A 16918-nucleotide genomic window follows, 5' to 3' on the forward strand; every position below is an offset into this window, starting at 1 on the left:
AAGCAGAGAGAGAGAGACAACACAGAAACACACAGAGAGACACACAACATAGACACACAGAGAGAGACAACACAGAAACACACAGAGAGAGACACACAACATAGACACACGGACAGGCACACAAGCAGAGAGACAACACAGAGACACACAGATAGACACACAACATAGACACACAGAGAGAGACAATACAGAGACACACAGAGAGACACACAACATAGACACACGGACAGGCACACAAGCAGAGAGACTCACACAGAGACACACAGAGAGAGACACACAACATAGACACACAAGCAGAGAGAGAGAGAGACTTACACAGAGACACACAGAGAGAGACACACACAACATAGACACACAGACAGACACACAAGCAGAGAGAGACAACACAGAGACACGCAGAGAGAGACACACAACATAGACACACAGAGAGAGACAACACAGAGACACACAGAGAGAGACACACAACATAGACACACACACAGACACACAAGCAGAGAGAGACAACACAGACACACAAGCAGAGAGAGAGAGACTCACACAGAGACAAACAGAGAGACACACAACATAGACACACAGACATACACACAAGCAGAGAGAGACAACACAGAGACACACACAGAGTGACACACAACACAGACAGACACACAGAGAGAGACTCACACAGAGACAGAGAGAGACAACCAAGAGCTTTAATAGCTCTTAAAACCCCTCCCACCGCTCCCGCAGTCTAAACACAACAAGACTCCCAAGTCCTCTGGTGACATCAAAAAATATTTAATAACGAGACGATCAAACGAGCCACAGAGCGAAGCCTCGGCCCTACGCGTTGGGCCTTGCGTGGCCCATTAATGGGCACTCGACTCGAATGTGCGGACGTTTCACTGACTGAACGCAACATTGAAAGCAGCCTTGAGAATCTTCACTTGAAGCTTTCGTGAAAACTGCAGGGATCTACGCTCTCAAAGTCATCACGTGGTAGGTGTATAAAATACATCACCACGTTTCCATCGCGACACAAGCGCCCGTCATCAGGCGGAACAGGTACAGTTCAACTGATGGGGGGGTCGCTTGTGTTGCGACAGAAACGTCGTGATTTATTTTATTTTGTCCCCACGTCGCTCGACCGAAAGAACCTTGAAGAATGTTCTTGGTTCTTTCGGTAAAGTCACTACGTAGAAGGGAAACAATAAAATAATAAAAATATAAAACAATAAAAATTCTCACGACGTTTCGACTACGACACAAGAAGCAATCATCATCAGGTGTGAAAACCACAGCAAGAAAATTTTTAAAAAGTGGAGTTTTTTTTAACGTTAGCACCACGGAGAGCGATTTGGCAGTTGTTCAAATGGACGAGTCCATCTATGTTCGGAAAAGAGGAGGGGGGAGAGGAAGAGAATGGAATGCGGTCTGAACAACTGCCAAATCGCTCTCCGTGGTGCTATGTGGTTTTCACACCTGATGATGATTGCTCGTGTTGCAGTCGAAACGTTGTGAGAATTTTATTTTTTATATTTTATTTATTTTATTGTTTCCCTTCTACGTGGTGGTGACTTTACCGAAAGAACCAAGAATATGAATCCCTGCAGTCACGAAAGCTTTAAATCAAAACCTTGAAGGATGTTTTACAACGTCCGTGTTTTAAACGCGCAAAATAATCACGTTTCCCCAACTTAACACATTCTCAGGAAGCTGTGTGTATATATATTTAGTTTACACTACGCGCGACGATGTTCAACGCAGCAGCCGCTTAAAAACTCTGGGTTAAGAGCGGCAACGCCGGAAACTCGGTGCAGGCGGACGCTGCTGCTGGAGCTGAATGAACGAGCGAGCGTCGCAGCCGAGGACGGATTCGACCTTTTCAACATTTCCGAGCAGCGATTCTAAATTTGCCCGCGACCAATCTCCCGCGGGGGGAACTGCTCCGGCGTTCTCTTCGCCAAGTGCCGAGTCCAACACAAACCCCCGCGGGACGAGGCGCGCCGAGGGGCCCTAATCCAGCAGCGGGTTAACGAGTCCCCGAAAATTATCTCTCACGCGACCGATGGAAAAATAACCTGGCACTTCTTAGAAACAAAAGCGGCGAGGAACACACAAAGCCGTCCACACACAGCCCCAAAGATCCCCCAGCCACCGCCGTGTAGCCTTAACAGACTGTTGGGGCAAGTGCTGTTAGCGAGTAGCAGCAGCTATGATGATCCCCCCCGTGTAGCCTTAACAGACTGTTGGGGCAAGTGCTGTTAGCAATTAGCAGCAGCTATGAAGATCCCTCCCCGTGTAGCCTTAACAGACTGTTGGGGCAAGTGCTGTTAGCGATTAGCAGCAGCTATGAAGGCTACCGGCACTGTGGCACACGAGGGTGGGGGGGGGGGGTGGGGTGGTCAACACCACGCACAGCCGCCTTTGTCTCCCCAGTGGCGATGTCTTTACATATCGCAGCGGGCACTCATTCGAGGCCAAGTCGACCTAGGGGAGGCCCAGGACCGGTTGTTCAGATGATCGCAATCACTGTGGCGTTGGCCGTGAGCGGGAATGGAACTCGGCTGATTACCGGCGTTGGTAGCGCTGACCGCTCCACCAACCCCCCACCGCTCCCCACCACCGACAAAGAGCGGCCACCGTGGAACGCGACAATTAAATTTTTGATGACATCACCATTGCAATAAGTGCTCCATGGGGCTATTATTGCACACGCTGTGTATGAACTCACTCTGTCTGTTGTTGTTGTAGTATCATCAAATATAGTAACTCAATCTTAACCCACTTACCAATGTGGTATACTTATGTCATAATGATGACAACACTGTATTCTAGCGTAAAAAATATATTTTCCAACAATCTTTTTTTAACACGTTATGTTTCGTCTTGGGTGTAATTGTCCACGCTCAACTGACGTCGTTGGCTGTAAATCTCCACGTTCCCCTTACGTCGTGGCCAAGCCTCGGGGCCACTTCCTGGAGTCGTGGAGTTATTCCGTTACCAGTAGGGTACATTTCATTAAAGAGTGTTTTAAAAAAAAAAGTATTTTAAAATATTACTTATTAATGTAATAACTCACAAACGTAAAAATGTTTACGCACGTGAACTCTGCGTAACATTCCAGTTCCAGTAAAGATTTACAGAACGTAACTTCTTCACTTCAAGTCTAGCACCAAACGCCTTACAATCACCGCAACTCTTTAACCCTTCCGCCCATTGCAATAAGCGATCCACAGAGTTACACGTGTAACAGCTTTACATGTGTAACAGCTTACACATATACACGTGTAAGCTGTTACACGTGTAACAGCTTACACGTGTATATGTGCATGTACATTCACTTCGTCACTTCCCAAGTCTGACATTGAACACGTTAAAATCAACGCACTCTTATTAACGCTTTCCCATGCCACCCATTGCATTGTCCCACAGAGTTATAAATGTAATAACTCACACATGTAAGTACGCCTTAAAATCACCGCAATCTTTGACCCTTCCACCCGTTGCAATAAGCGCTCCACAGAGTTCTAAATGTAATAGCTCCCAAATGTAGAAACTGTTAACGTGTGTAACCTATGCGTACCATCCGGTTAAAGTAAAGATTACAGAACAGTCTTAAAACTTTACTTCCTTCACTTTCCAAGTCTGACATCGTACGCCTTCAAAACCACCACACTGATAATTATCAATGAACCCTTTTACATTCCGGAAACCCCCCCAAAAAAAGGCTGCTCTATGGGTGGAGGCCGGTGGCCAAGTGAAATTGCCCTCCTCGTGCCTCCCTGTGCGGAAAAAACGAACGCCGAACGCTCGCCAGCGACCGGCTTATGCCTCGGTACGGGAGAGGGGATGGGTGAATCAACGAACTCGCCCCAATGGTCGAAGCCACGGGCGGTCGGGATCCCCGGCGGTCGTTTCTCTCTCCTCCTCCTTCGCCCGGCCGTCTGCCTAAACCATGAAGGCCCGGAGCGACGTCTGCACGGCGACGCGGCACACGGGACACCGGCTCAGGGAGAGGGCGCAGTGGCCGCACGTGGCCACGTGTCCGCACGGCACGAACATCGTGGACACCTCGCGCTCCATGCACACCTTGCAGGACAGCCGCTCTTCCAGCTTGTCCAGAAGCTCCTCAGTCGATGGCGCTGCTGTGGACGAAGCGCGCGCAGACGCACGCGGAGACACACGCGGAGACACACATAGACACACAGACACACAGAGACACACAGAGACACACAGAGACGCACAGAGACACACAGAGACACACAGAGACGCACAGAGACACACAGAGACGCACAGAGACACACAGAGACACACGCGCGCACGCACAGACGCAAGCGCACACACACACAGACGCACACACAGAGACACACCCGCACACACTTTCAGCGGTTTCAAAAAGTGATGGTCGATCATCACCAGACTGCTTACATATGGGGCGCAAAGTTGGCGAGATGTTGACCACCTCGTCTGGTATACATGAGGTCGTGACTCTCACCTGTATCAGACTCTCACCTGGCTCAGACTTTCACCTGTATCAGACTCTCACCTGTATCAGACTCTCACCTGTATCAGACTCTCACCTGTATCAGACCCTCACCTGTATCAGACCCTCACCTGTATCAGACCCTCACCTGTATCAGACTCTCACCTGTATCAGTCTCTCACCTGTATCAGACCCTCACCTGTATCAGACCCTCACCTGTATCAGACTCTCACCTGTATCAGACCCTCACCTGTATCAGACCCTCACCTGTATCAGGTGAGGGTCTGATACAGTGCGCAGGGATCCGCCGTCTTACCGTGCTCAATCTCCGCGGTTGTACTCTGCGGCGTCTGTCCCGGTAGCGGAGCCTTTAAACCGACAAATAAAGATGAACATCGTCGCGTGTAAGAATCATCGCCGGTGTCACGCAGAAGAACCGACAAAAATGGATAAGTTACGCAAGCGACGACCGCTCGCGTTAAAAACGATCGCGACTTTTTGCACCGTTACTCTGCGCTCGATTTGCAATCGGCGTGTCGGCAAACCAAACGGAACGACAAGAGCCGGCTCTCGATTGTCGCCGCTAACGACGGGGGGCAGGGCAGCTGCAGACGGCTCAAAATCGCGCAGCATCCAAAAAGATAAAATAAAAAAAATTCCGTGGATCTCTATGCCAAAAACACCGATTATCCCCATAGTTATATATAGTTATAGAGTACATTTAATCTGGCCGTCGCCTGATGAAGCTCGTTGTTGTTGTAATTACTGGTGAAACGTCATACTCAGATTCTAAATGTTGTGGCTTGGCTCTCCAACACACCGGTGTGAGCTGTACTAGTATTATACACTATACACTACTATACACTATTATACACTATACACTACTATACACTACTACACTACTATACACTATTATACACTACTATACACTATTATACACTACTATACACTACTACACTATACACTACTATACACTACTATACACTATTATACACTACTATACACTACTATACTATACACTACTATACACTACTACACTATACACTACTATACAATACTATACTATACACTACTATACTATACACTACACTACTATACACTACTACACTACTATACACTACTATACATACACTACTATACACTACACTACTATACACTACACTATACACTACTATACTATACACTACTACACTATACACTACACTACTATACACTACACTATACACTACTATATTATACACTATACTATACACTACTATACTATACTACTATACTATACACTACACTACTATACTATACACTACACTACTATACACTACTACACTATACACTACTACACTATACACTACTATACTATACACTACTATACTATACACTACTATACACTACACTACTATACACTACTACACTATACATTACTATACTATACACTACACTACTATACACTACACTATACACTACTATACACTACACTATACACTACACTATACACTACACTACTATACACTACACTACTATACACTACACTATACACTACACTATACACTACACTACTATACACTACACTATACACTACACTACACTATACACTACTATACTATACACACTACTATATTTACAATGAGCATATTGGTAATGAAACCACATTATTTTTGTATTTTTACCCCTGAATGATGAACAACATTTCAAGCTGCCTGCGAAGTTTAAGTTTGAGTCTATTTGTGTTCAAGACCCCTGATAAACTCCATCAAGAGACGAGGATAGTCTCGTCTGTTCAACGACCGGAGTTGACCAAGGTCAACGTTAAAAAACGAAACAAAAAATCGTACGTGCGGCGTGTTCGCACGCCGGCGTTAAACTCGATTTTCCTGCGAAACCAAAAGTTGGCGAGAAAATGTTTTGTTACCGGCGGCTGCATCGACCCGCGGACGAAAGCTTCCCCCTTCTGTCGTCCAACAAACGCGCAGCTGTTCAGCAAACGACGCGGGAAGAGGGGGGGGGTCATTACGTTATGCCGGCTGGGTATAATGTGATGGATGTATTGGGGAGCACATCACCATCATTATTATTATTTATATTATGATCTTATAGTGAGATGGTTGTATTGGGGAACACATTATATTTATTATTTTATCGCGTTTATTATGATTTTGTTATTATCTTATAATGCGTTGGATGTATCGGGGAACACATCATTATTATATAATGCGATGGATGTGTTGGGGAACACATAATTAGTGAATATTTACAGTGAGGGAAAAAAGTATTTGATCCCCTGCTGATTTTGTACGTTTGCCCACTGACAAAGAAATGATCAGTCTATAATTTTAATGGTAGGTTTATTTGAACAGTGAGAGACAGAATAACAACAAAAAATCCAGAAAAACGTATGTCAAAAATGTTATAAATTGATTTGCATTTTAATGAGGGAAATAAGTATTTGACCCCTCTGCAAAACATGACTTAGTACTTGGTGGCAAAAACCCTTGTTGGCAATCACAGAGGTCAGACGTTTCTTGTAGTTGGCCACCAGGTTTGCACACATCTCAGGAGGGATTTTGTCCCACTCCTCTTTGCAGATCTTCTCCAAGTCATTAAGGTTTCGAGGCTGACGTTTGGCAACTCGAACCTTCAGCTCCCTCCACAGATTTTCTATGGGATTAAGGTCTGGAGACTGGCTAGGCCACTCCAGGTCCTTAATGTGCTTCTTCTTGAGCCACTCCTTTGTTGCCTTGGCCGTGTGTTTTGGGTCATTGTCATGCTGGAATACCCATCCACAACCCATTTTCAATGCCCTGGCTGAGGGAAGGAGGTTCTCACCCAAGATTTGATGGTACATGGCCCCGTCCATCGTCCCTTTGATGCGGTGAAGTTGTCCTGTCCCCTTAGCAGAAAAACACCCCCAAAGCATAATGTTTCCACCTCCATGTTTAACGGTGGGGATGGTGTTCTTGGGGTCATAGGCAGCATTCCTCCTCCTCCAAACATGGCATGTTGAGTTGATGCCAAAGAGCTCCATTTTGGTCTCATCTGACCACAACACTTTCACCCAGTTGTCCTCTGAATCATTCAGATGTTCATTGGCAAACTTCAGACGGGCATGTATATGTGCTTTCTTGAGCAGGGGGACCTTGCGGGCACTGCAGGATTTCAGTCCTTCACGAGGTAGTGTGTTACCAATTGTTTTCTTGGTGACTATGGTCCCTCTGCCTTGAGATCATTGACAAGATCCTCCCGTGTAGTTCTGGGCTGATTCCTCACCGTTCTCATGATCATTGCAACTCCACGAGGTGAGATCTTGCATGGAGCCCCATGCCGAGGGAGATTGACAGTTCTTTTGTGTTTTTTCCATTTGCGAATAATCGCACAAACTGTTGTCACCTTCTGACCAAGCTGCTTGGCAATGGTCTTGTAGCCCATTCCAGCCTTGTGTAGGTCTACAATCTTGTCCCTGACATCCTTGGAGAGCTCTTTGGTCTTGGCCATGGTGGAGAGTTTGGAATTTGATTGATTGATTGCTTCTGTGGACAGGTGTCTTTTATACAGGTAACGAGCTGAGATTAGGAGCACACTCTTAAAGAGTGTACTCCTAATCTCAGCTCCTAATCTCAGCTTGTTACCTGCATAAAAGAAACCTGGGAGCCAGAAATCTTTCTGATTGAGAGGGGGTCAAATACTTTTTTCCCTCATTAAAATGCAAATCAATTTATAACATTTTTGACATGCGTTTTTCTGGATTTTGTTGTTGTTATTCTGTCTCTCACTTTTCAAATAAACCTACCATTAAAATTATAGACTGATCATTTCTTTGTCAGTGGGCAAACGTACAAAATCAGCAGGGGATCAAATACTTTTTTCCCTCACTGTATATATATACATTTCACGGGAGCAGCAGGTGCCAAACGCCTCACCTGGGAAACCACTTTGCGTGCTCATGCCAAGCGCTGTCTCCCAGCGCCCACTCTTGTAGATGACCGTCGCAGCTGAAGCACCTCACAAGATCTCCGTGACCTACTCAAAATAGAAAACACGTTACAGGGACCTCTCCCCTACATATCGACACTGTCAACTTTTCAGAGATAAACAAACCCATCCAGTTGCCCGTTCGGACCGAGAGTCGTAAGTTCAACCGCCTCACAATAGATGGAGGTGGTGGCATCAACATCTGCAGAACGTGAAGAACCAGTGGCATTTACATCTACAGAACGTGAAGAACCAGTGGCATTTACATCTACAGAATGTGAAGAACCAGTGGCATCAACATCTGCAGAACGTGAAGAACCAGTGGCATTTACAGCTACAGAACGTGAAGAACCAGTGGCATTTACAGCTACAGAACATGAAGAACCAGTGGCATCAACATCTGCAGAACATGAAGAACCAGCGTCATCTACATCTACAGAACGTGAAGAACCAGCGTCATCTACATCTACAGAACGTGAAGAACCAGTTGCATCTACATCTACAGAATACGAAAATCCAGTGGCATCTACATCTACAGAACGTGAATAACCAGCGTCATCTACAGAACGTGAAGAACCAGTGGCATCTATATCTACAGAACGTGAAGAACCAGCGGCATCTACAGCTACAGAACGTGAAGAACCAGCGGCATCTACATCTACAGAACGTGAAGAACCAGTTGCATCTACATCTACAGAATACGAAAAACCAGTGGCATCTACATCTACAGAACGTGAAGAACCAGCGTCATCTACATCTACAGAACGTGAAGAACCAGTGGCATCTACATCTACAGAACGTGAAAAACCAGCGTCATCTACATCTACAGAACGTGAAGAACCAGTGGCATCTACATCTACAGAACGTGAAGAACCAGCGGCATCTACAGCTACAGAACGTGAAGAACCAACGGCATCTACATCTACAGAACGTGAAGAACCAGCGGCATCTACATCTACAGAACGTGAAGAACCAGTGGCATCTACATCTACAGAACGTGAAGAACCAGCGTCATCTACATCTACAGAACGTGAAGAACCAGCGGCATCTACATCTACATCTACAGAACGTGAAGAACCAGTGGCATCTACATCTACAGAACGTGACGAACCAGTGGCATCTACATCTACAGAACGTGAAGAACCAGCGGCATCTACATCTACAGAACGTGAAGAACCAGTGTCATCTACATCTACAGAACGTGAAGAACCAGCGTCATCTACATCTGCATGAGATTATACAACTTGTAAAGGCCTTCCCCGTGTTTCGTGTACGCACTCTACAACACGCTTGGAACCGACAGGACTTCGCACTCCTATCGTGTTTTTGTAAACTGTTCGTTGCCGTGACGTTCTTACCCCCCATGCCCCGACTGGACATCATGCGAAAAAGAGCTTCACAGCTCAATGGATTCCTCCAGTATAGATAAATATTCTGATTCTGACCTCCCTCAGGTGTTTGACCAAAACTATTAACCAACATTGAAACTATTTTATGATACTAGGTGTTAGGACCATTGAGTTGCTATTCAGCTCTTTTTCAGAGGCGACCACCTGGCTATCACAAACGATAGCTCAACGAAGTGGCTTATCGCATGATAATTTAAACGCAGCCAAATTCTCTAAACGCGTGTTTCTAAATGTGCGAGGAAAAAAACCGGAGGACCGGCAGAAAAAATCCACGCGACCACGGGGAGGCACGAAAATTCCAAATACGCATCAGGCGTCAGGATGGAACCCACCACCTCCTGCCTTCCAGGCGAGGTAGTCAACATCTCCGAGCCACCGTGGCGCTTGCCCCCCAAAGAGCCGCCCCTCCCCCCACAAAACGGGGACGACTACAGCACCGGGGAAGGCCTCCACCCACTTCTACGTAGCAGCAGCAGCAGCAGCGGCAGCAGCAGCACAAACCGTACCGGAATAGTAGAAGCCTGCGTAGGCCAGCTCATGCGGGGACACATTGGCGGTGTACGGCCAGCTCGCGAAAGATCTGATTCGCGCCCCGAACGAACGCATCTCTGGACACAGTGCGGAGTCGGGGCCATCCTGAGTGGCCTGCGGCAACAGGGCCTGCGGGGAAAAGGCACCACCCAGAAACAAACGCAACAACGACAATGGTGACGACGATGACGACTGTGACGACAGCGTCAATGGCGACGACGGTGATGCAGTGAGCTCATCGAATTGTCCCCGCCCTTTGGAACGGCTCCCCAGGAAGCAGTGAGGGCATTGGAATCGTTTTTTTTTAAACGACATCTTCGAAACAAAACCTTTTTAGACTGACCTAAAAAGGTTAAGTCATTTACATGACTTAATACGATTACATCTCCATAACTAGCATAACCTATGCGCATAATTACATCAATTAACATTATTTCGGATAATTACGCATTTTTCCAAATTTTATTTCATTTTTATCATTTTTATTAAAATTTTCAAGACCCGGCATATACAACAGGTGGGGGAATTTATAGAGAAGATAACATTACAGTAGAATCTTGATTTGAATTACAGTAGACTCTGGATGATCCGTGCGCGGTTTATTCGATTTGCAGATGAACCGCACACCTGCGATTTTGACAGAGATTAAGAACTCGTGGATATTCCCCTGAAGTCCAAATAATCTAAAAACAGTTTATACAACATTGGTTAATTCTTGGACGTTTTTATTACAAGTCACGCGGCGCTTAAACCGAACAAATACGTTGCCTCGGTTAATCCGAAATCCACGTGACCGCCTCTACGGCACGGCAGCTGCAACGTCTTTACAACGGTGGGCAGAGTTTAATTGATTTTGTTGCCGTGGCTCTGCTGTCAAATGAGCGAGCTGACTCTTCAGCGCGGGGAGCGGGAAAGTCTCATCACTGAACATGGTTACAGGCACAAAGCATTGAAGAACTGAGACTCATCTACAAGGGTGCAGCGGTAGCCAGGAGATGTCAACGACCTCGCCTGGTATGCAGGAGGTCATGGGCTCGAAACCCGACCCTGACACCTGCTTCTGCCTATTTGGAGTTTCCGTGTCTCTCTCTCTCTCTCTGTTCCCCCCGTGGTCACGTGGATTTTTACCCGGGACCTCTGGTTTTTCCCCTCCGCATTTAGAATACAGGCCACGTGCGAGGGTATTCGGCAAATATAAATGTCCACGCGACGATGCTGAGCCCGCTTCGCTGAGCAACGTCGCTGCTTTGCGTGACGGAGAGGGTCGGCATCTGAAACCAAATAGCTACGTCATCGCAGCGCTGAGTAGGGCCCTCGCCAGGTCAAGAATAACTGTGTTAGCACAGGGTGCTTACAAAGAAATGTTCACACTTATTTTTGGACTATCGTTTTTTAATATAACACGAATCTGACCGCGAATGCGCGTCAATGGATTCAACGAGCCAAAGGGTCTCCGCTCGTTCGCCATCGTCGTCTAAACACGCCTAGAATCATCTCCAATCGGTACCCAGAGCCCCGAGGCACATCTCTTCGTGCCAATCGTTGCAAATTCTCAGCGGCACCCCGCACTAGTTTTAGGAAAGACCCGGCCTCGCCCCCCCAAAACAAGCGTCAGGACGTCACCGGCGCCGTCGCTGGCGTCACCCACCGCGCGAGCGCAGGCGGGGAAGTGCCTGGCGTGCTCCCGAGCGGGGTCGTCCCCCTCCTCCCAGTGATGCATCGTCCCGCCGCAGCGGAAGCAGGCCACCAGGTCGCTGAAGCCCATGCGGTAGAGTCCGGCCCGCGCCAAGTCCGCGGGCCGCACGGGGGACGACCGGGGCCACCCCTTGGAGAACGACAGCAGCCTGGCCGATTCGCTCTGCATCTTCGAGGCCGACGGTCGCGGGATCCGGTCGAAGCGGGGCGTCGGGGGAGCGGAGCGTCTCGCCGCCGCCGCCCTGCGGGAGGCCCGAACGTCTACGACGTTCGGCATCGACCCGGCGGAAAAATACGGGGCGATTTGGGGTGAAAAGAATGCTTTTGCGAGGGACGAGTCCGCCCGGGGGTCTCTTGTTAAAGATCGCTCGAGAAACGTCGAGGCCTTCTCCTCCTTTCAAGGCGTCGAAGAGATCCCGGGGCTCGTAGCTCGACGGGTAGTTTAAAAACCGGCGATGGGAAATGGCACGACCCCTGTTGTCACCCTCGATGGCTCCTGAATGCGGGAACAAAAATGTTGGGGCGGCAAGCGTCATTAAAAACGGACATCTTTTAGTGATATTCTTAGCTCTTTCGGTAAAATCACGTTGAAGGCAAACAATAAAATAATAAAATACATATAAAACAATAAAAATTCTCACGACGTTTCGACCATAACACAAACGGTCGTTATGTTATGGTCGAAACGTCGTGAGAATTTTATTGTTTTGTATATATATTTTATTATTTTATTGTTTCCCTTCAACGTGACTTTGCTGAAAGAGCTAAGAATATGAATTACTGCAGTCACGAAAGCTTTAAATCAAAATAAAATATTTAAGTGACTTGAAATGTTTGGTTTAAACAATTCATCCATACACAAAGGCTTTTTGTGGGTTAGATCACTTAAATATATTAATGTTAAACCCGCCACCACCCGACACGGCCAACTGGTAAGGGTTGTCACGTAAACAGAACAACCTCTATTATGGATATTGGTCGCCAAAGCCTACGTGTTAAAAATTAAACAGTTCAGTCTGTCACTTCTGACAAACTCATGCACAGCAATAAAAGGGGGCACACAGTCTGGATGGTCCTGTACCAAACGGAGTTTCGAGGGTTATCTGGTGTGAGAAAAACCAACACTACCCATAGACTCAGCACTGCACCATAGACTCAGCACTACCCATAGACTCAACACTACCCATAGACTCAACACTGCACCATAGACTCTACACTGCACCATAGACTCTACACTGCACCATAGACTCTACACTGCACCATAGACTCAACACTGCACCATAGACTCAACACTGCACCATAGACTCAACACTACACCATAGACTCAACACTACACCATAGACTCAACACTGCACCATAGACTCAACACTGCACCATAGACTCTACACTGCACCATAGACTCTACACTGCACCATAGACTCTACACTGCACCATAGACTCAACACTGCCCATAGACTCAACACTGCACCATAGACTCAACACTGCACCATAGACTCAACACTGCACCATAGACTCAACACTACACCATAGACTTAACACTACACCATAGACTCAACACTGCACCATAGATTCTACACTGCACCATAGACTCAACACTACACCATAGACTCAACACTGCACCATAGACTCAACACTGCCCATAGACTCAACACTGCACCATAGACTCAACACTGCACAATAGACTCAACACTGCACCATAGACTCAACACTGCACCATAGACTCAACACTACCCATAGACTCAACACTGCACCATAGACTCAACACTGCACCATAGACTCAACACTGCACCATAGACTCAACACTGCACCATAGACTCAACACTGCACCATAGACTCAACACTACACCATAGACTCAACACTACACGATAGATTTCGATTTAAAGCTGTCGTGACTGCAGGGATTAATCTTCTTGGTTATTTCGGTAAAGTCATGTCGGTTCTTAACTAATTGTATTTTTACGGTGACCTCAGACCGCAGCTCTTTCGCTGGCACTGCCTCTTAACACCTCTCACAGCACGGTTAACGTTGTGGTTTGTAACGTGGAGTATAACAGCGCCTCGTGGCTGTTTCTCTCCCCCACTCCTCCGTCCCGAGGAGCGTGGATGGACTCGTCCCTGTGAATGGGGCCCGTCGCTGTCCGTGGTGCTGGAGGTGAGGGGAAGGATCCCACAAACTCTGTGGTTCTATTCGGTAAAGTCACCACGTAGGTTAATTAAAATATAAAATAACAAAAAATCACGACGTTTAGGCCACAGCACAGGCGGCCTTCATCAGGTGAAGGGACCGTGCCGTCATGATGAAGGCCGCTTGCGTTGTGGCCAAAACGTCGTGATTTTTGTTATTTTATTTTTGTTACCTACGTGACTTTACCGAATAGAACCAAAGAGTATGGATCCTTGCAGTCAGGAATAGAAGAATCCATCCATTGTTTTGCCATATGGCATTGTGATATATACCGACTTATTGTTGGTGGGTCAGCTGGTTGGAGAGTTTATTGATAACATTGAGGTATAGTAATAGATTTTACCCTTTTAACTGGCACAAAAACTGACACCTTTATTCAAGGCATCATGTTTGCAATAACCACAACACATGATGACTTGAATAAAGGTGTCAGTTTTTGTGCCAGTTAAAAGAGTAAAACCTATTACTATATCTTGTTACTGGCAAAGGAGGTGTCATAAAACACTGAGGTAGTTTATATTTTAGTTTTTTATTGGTTTACTATATGGCATTCATTATATAGCGTAGTGTATACCCAGTTGCTCTGTGTTAATAGCTCAGCTTATTGAAGAATATACTGAGTACATTAATTATATTGATGTAATTTATACTTTGTGTTTTTTTCACATCGATTTACTGCACGATAGTTGGGTTAGTTGCAGCCCCTTTTAGCGTCCACAAACTCAACACTGCTGCATCTGCAAATCGTCTGCAAATCACGGAGTGGACGGTAGAGGGCATTCTTTACCTCACGCTTTCTCTCAAAAGTGGTGACCTCACGCTCCTAGCGGGTCGTCCTCCTCCTCGTCCTCGTCGTTAATTGAGCAACAAAAATAAATTTTCCGGCGTCTGCACCCCCCTCACGGATTAAAAAAAATGGCGGTGGGTGAGGGGGAGGAGCCAAAACAAATTGGCGGGAAAACAAAAAAAACTTCGCGTCACGTGGGAAGGGAGACGCCAAATCCGATTGGCTCCGAGGCGGGAGCGACTTTGAGGAAAACTTTTTTTACAGTACGAAATTACAAAACTCAACATCGACAATAAAACTCGCGTTGGCATTCGCGCGGTGTAAATAAATGTAAAAAAAAAAAGTTGTATTGTTGACGTACCATATTTAAATCAAATGTTTTTACTCGAACGCGATTCCGTTGTTTCGATTCCTTCTCGTCCGGAATCGTGTCGAGCTATGATTACGATACGCGAATCGTGGTCCGAGTGGCTGAGCCAATGGGAGCGCAACGCTGCTGACGGCAGCGTCCAATAGGAGAAGGCGATGGTGGGAGGTGGCCGGGTGCCGCTTGGACCAATCAGTGAGCAGGGTGTTCAATGTTTCCCGCTCTTTCGGGGTTTTTTTTAAATCACAAAACAATATTTAAACCCCGGGGTAAAAGTTATGGAGAGCATTGTTTCGATAAGTGTGTAGTCGGAAAAGTTTGCACATAAATTATATTTAAACAGAGGAGCAGTAACAATAATATAACTCCACCAATATTATCCCAATGGTAATCGATTCCATCAGCTATAATCACTACCACCATCTCGATTCCCGCTTTATCCCCCCCATTGAAAATCGATTCCACGAGCTCCATTCACCAACAATCGATTCCCATGTTATCAACAAAGGGAATCGACTCCATCTAAAACGTCGGAAGCCGCAACGGGAATCGACTCCATCTGAACGTCGGAAGCCGCAACGGGAATCGACTCCATCTGAACGTCGGAAGCCGCAACGGGAATCGACTCCATGTTATTTTTTTACAATAATGTCTAAGAGTTTCGATTTAAAGCTTTCGTGACTGCAATGATTCATCTTCTTTGGTTCTTTCGGTAAAGTCACGTAGAATGAGAATAAAATAATAAATTGATAAAATAAAATAACACAATAATATTCTCACGACGTTTCGGCCACAACACAAGCGGCCTTCATCAGGTGAAGGGACGAGACTGTCTGGTAGGACAGCCGCTTGTGTTGTGGCCAAAACGTCGTGAGAATATTATTGTTATTTTATCAATTTATTATTTTATTCTCATTCTACGTGACTTTACCGAAAGAACCAAAGAAAATGTCTAAGAGTGTTATTCTATTACAACGTTGCTGTTTTTTCTTCATAACCACAATCATAAAAACAGAAATCTATGCATTGTTACATGAAGACAAGTCCACATATTGTGGCCAAGGTTGAGAAAATTGTTATTTTTATTTACATAGCATAGCAATTATTATTTTTGTTTAAATATTTTGAATAGCAATATATGGGGGGGGGCATTTTGAGCAATATTTTTTTGGGGGAAATCTTTTTTTATTCTTCTACAACATGTACACTTAGCCAGCTCTTACAATGAACAATACTTCAATGGTACGCGTTGAAACTTAAGCCTAAGGTGTTTCTCCCCTCTGAGAAACACTTTCAAGGTCCCTCTTGTCATTTCAATATATCGTTGATACAGAATAAACTCCGCCCATCTCATTCCACCAATGGATGAAGGCTTCCCCAACTCCATGGCAGTAATGGGGAGGAGGTTGTTTGACCATACTTCACCACTGCGGGTCATGTACAAAGCTTCATTTCAGCCAGATCTGTCCCCAAGTCGGCTGGGCACGCTGCATCCGCCACGCTTGTCACCCACAGCTG

The 16918-nt window shown here is 46.1% G+C and overlaps 1 protein-coding gene across 1 annotated transcript; it reads right to left on the minus strand.

Annotated features, from left to right (window-relative positions):
- Window positions 1-758: 758 nt before the first annotated feature.
- Window positions 759-15336, minus strand: LOC116937379 (baculoviral IAP repeat-containing protein 7-B-like). The gene is made up of 7 exons (XM_032944454.2): window positions 15034-15336; window positions 12014-12556; window positions 10341-10494; window positions 8374-8473; window positions 6369-6429; window positions 4779-4830; window positions 759-4124 (listed from the first exon to the last, which is right to left on the minus strand). Exons 2-7 carry the CDS (start codon window positions 12335-12337, stop codon window positions 3928-3930), a joined length of 888 nt encoding a protein of 295 aa, XP_032800345.2. The 5' UTR covers window positions 12338-12556; window positions 15034-15336; the 3' UTR covers window positions 759-3927.
- Window positions 15337-16918: the final 1582 nt, after the last annotated feature.

Source organism: Petromyzon marinus, unplaced genomic scaffold, assembly GCF_048934315.1.
Source record: "Petromyzon marinus isolate PM22_M1 ecotype Great Lakes invasive population unplaced genomic scaffold, UKy_Petmar_22M1.pri1.0 PM_G_Scaffold_24, whole genome shotgun sequence".
Taxonomy (NCBI): Eukaryota; Metazoa; Chordata; class Hyperoartia; order Petromyzontiformes; family Petromyzontidae; genus Petromyzon; species Petromyzon marinus.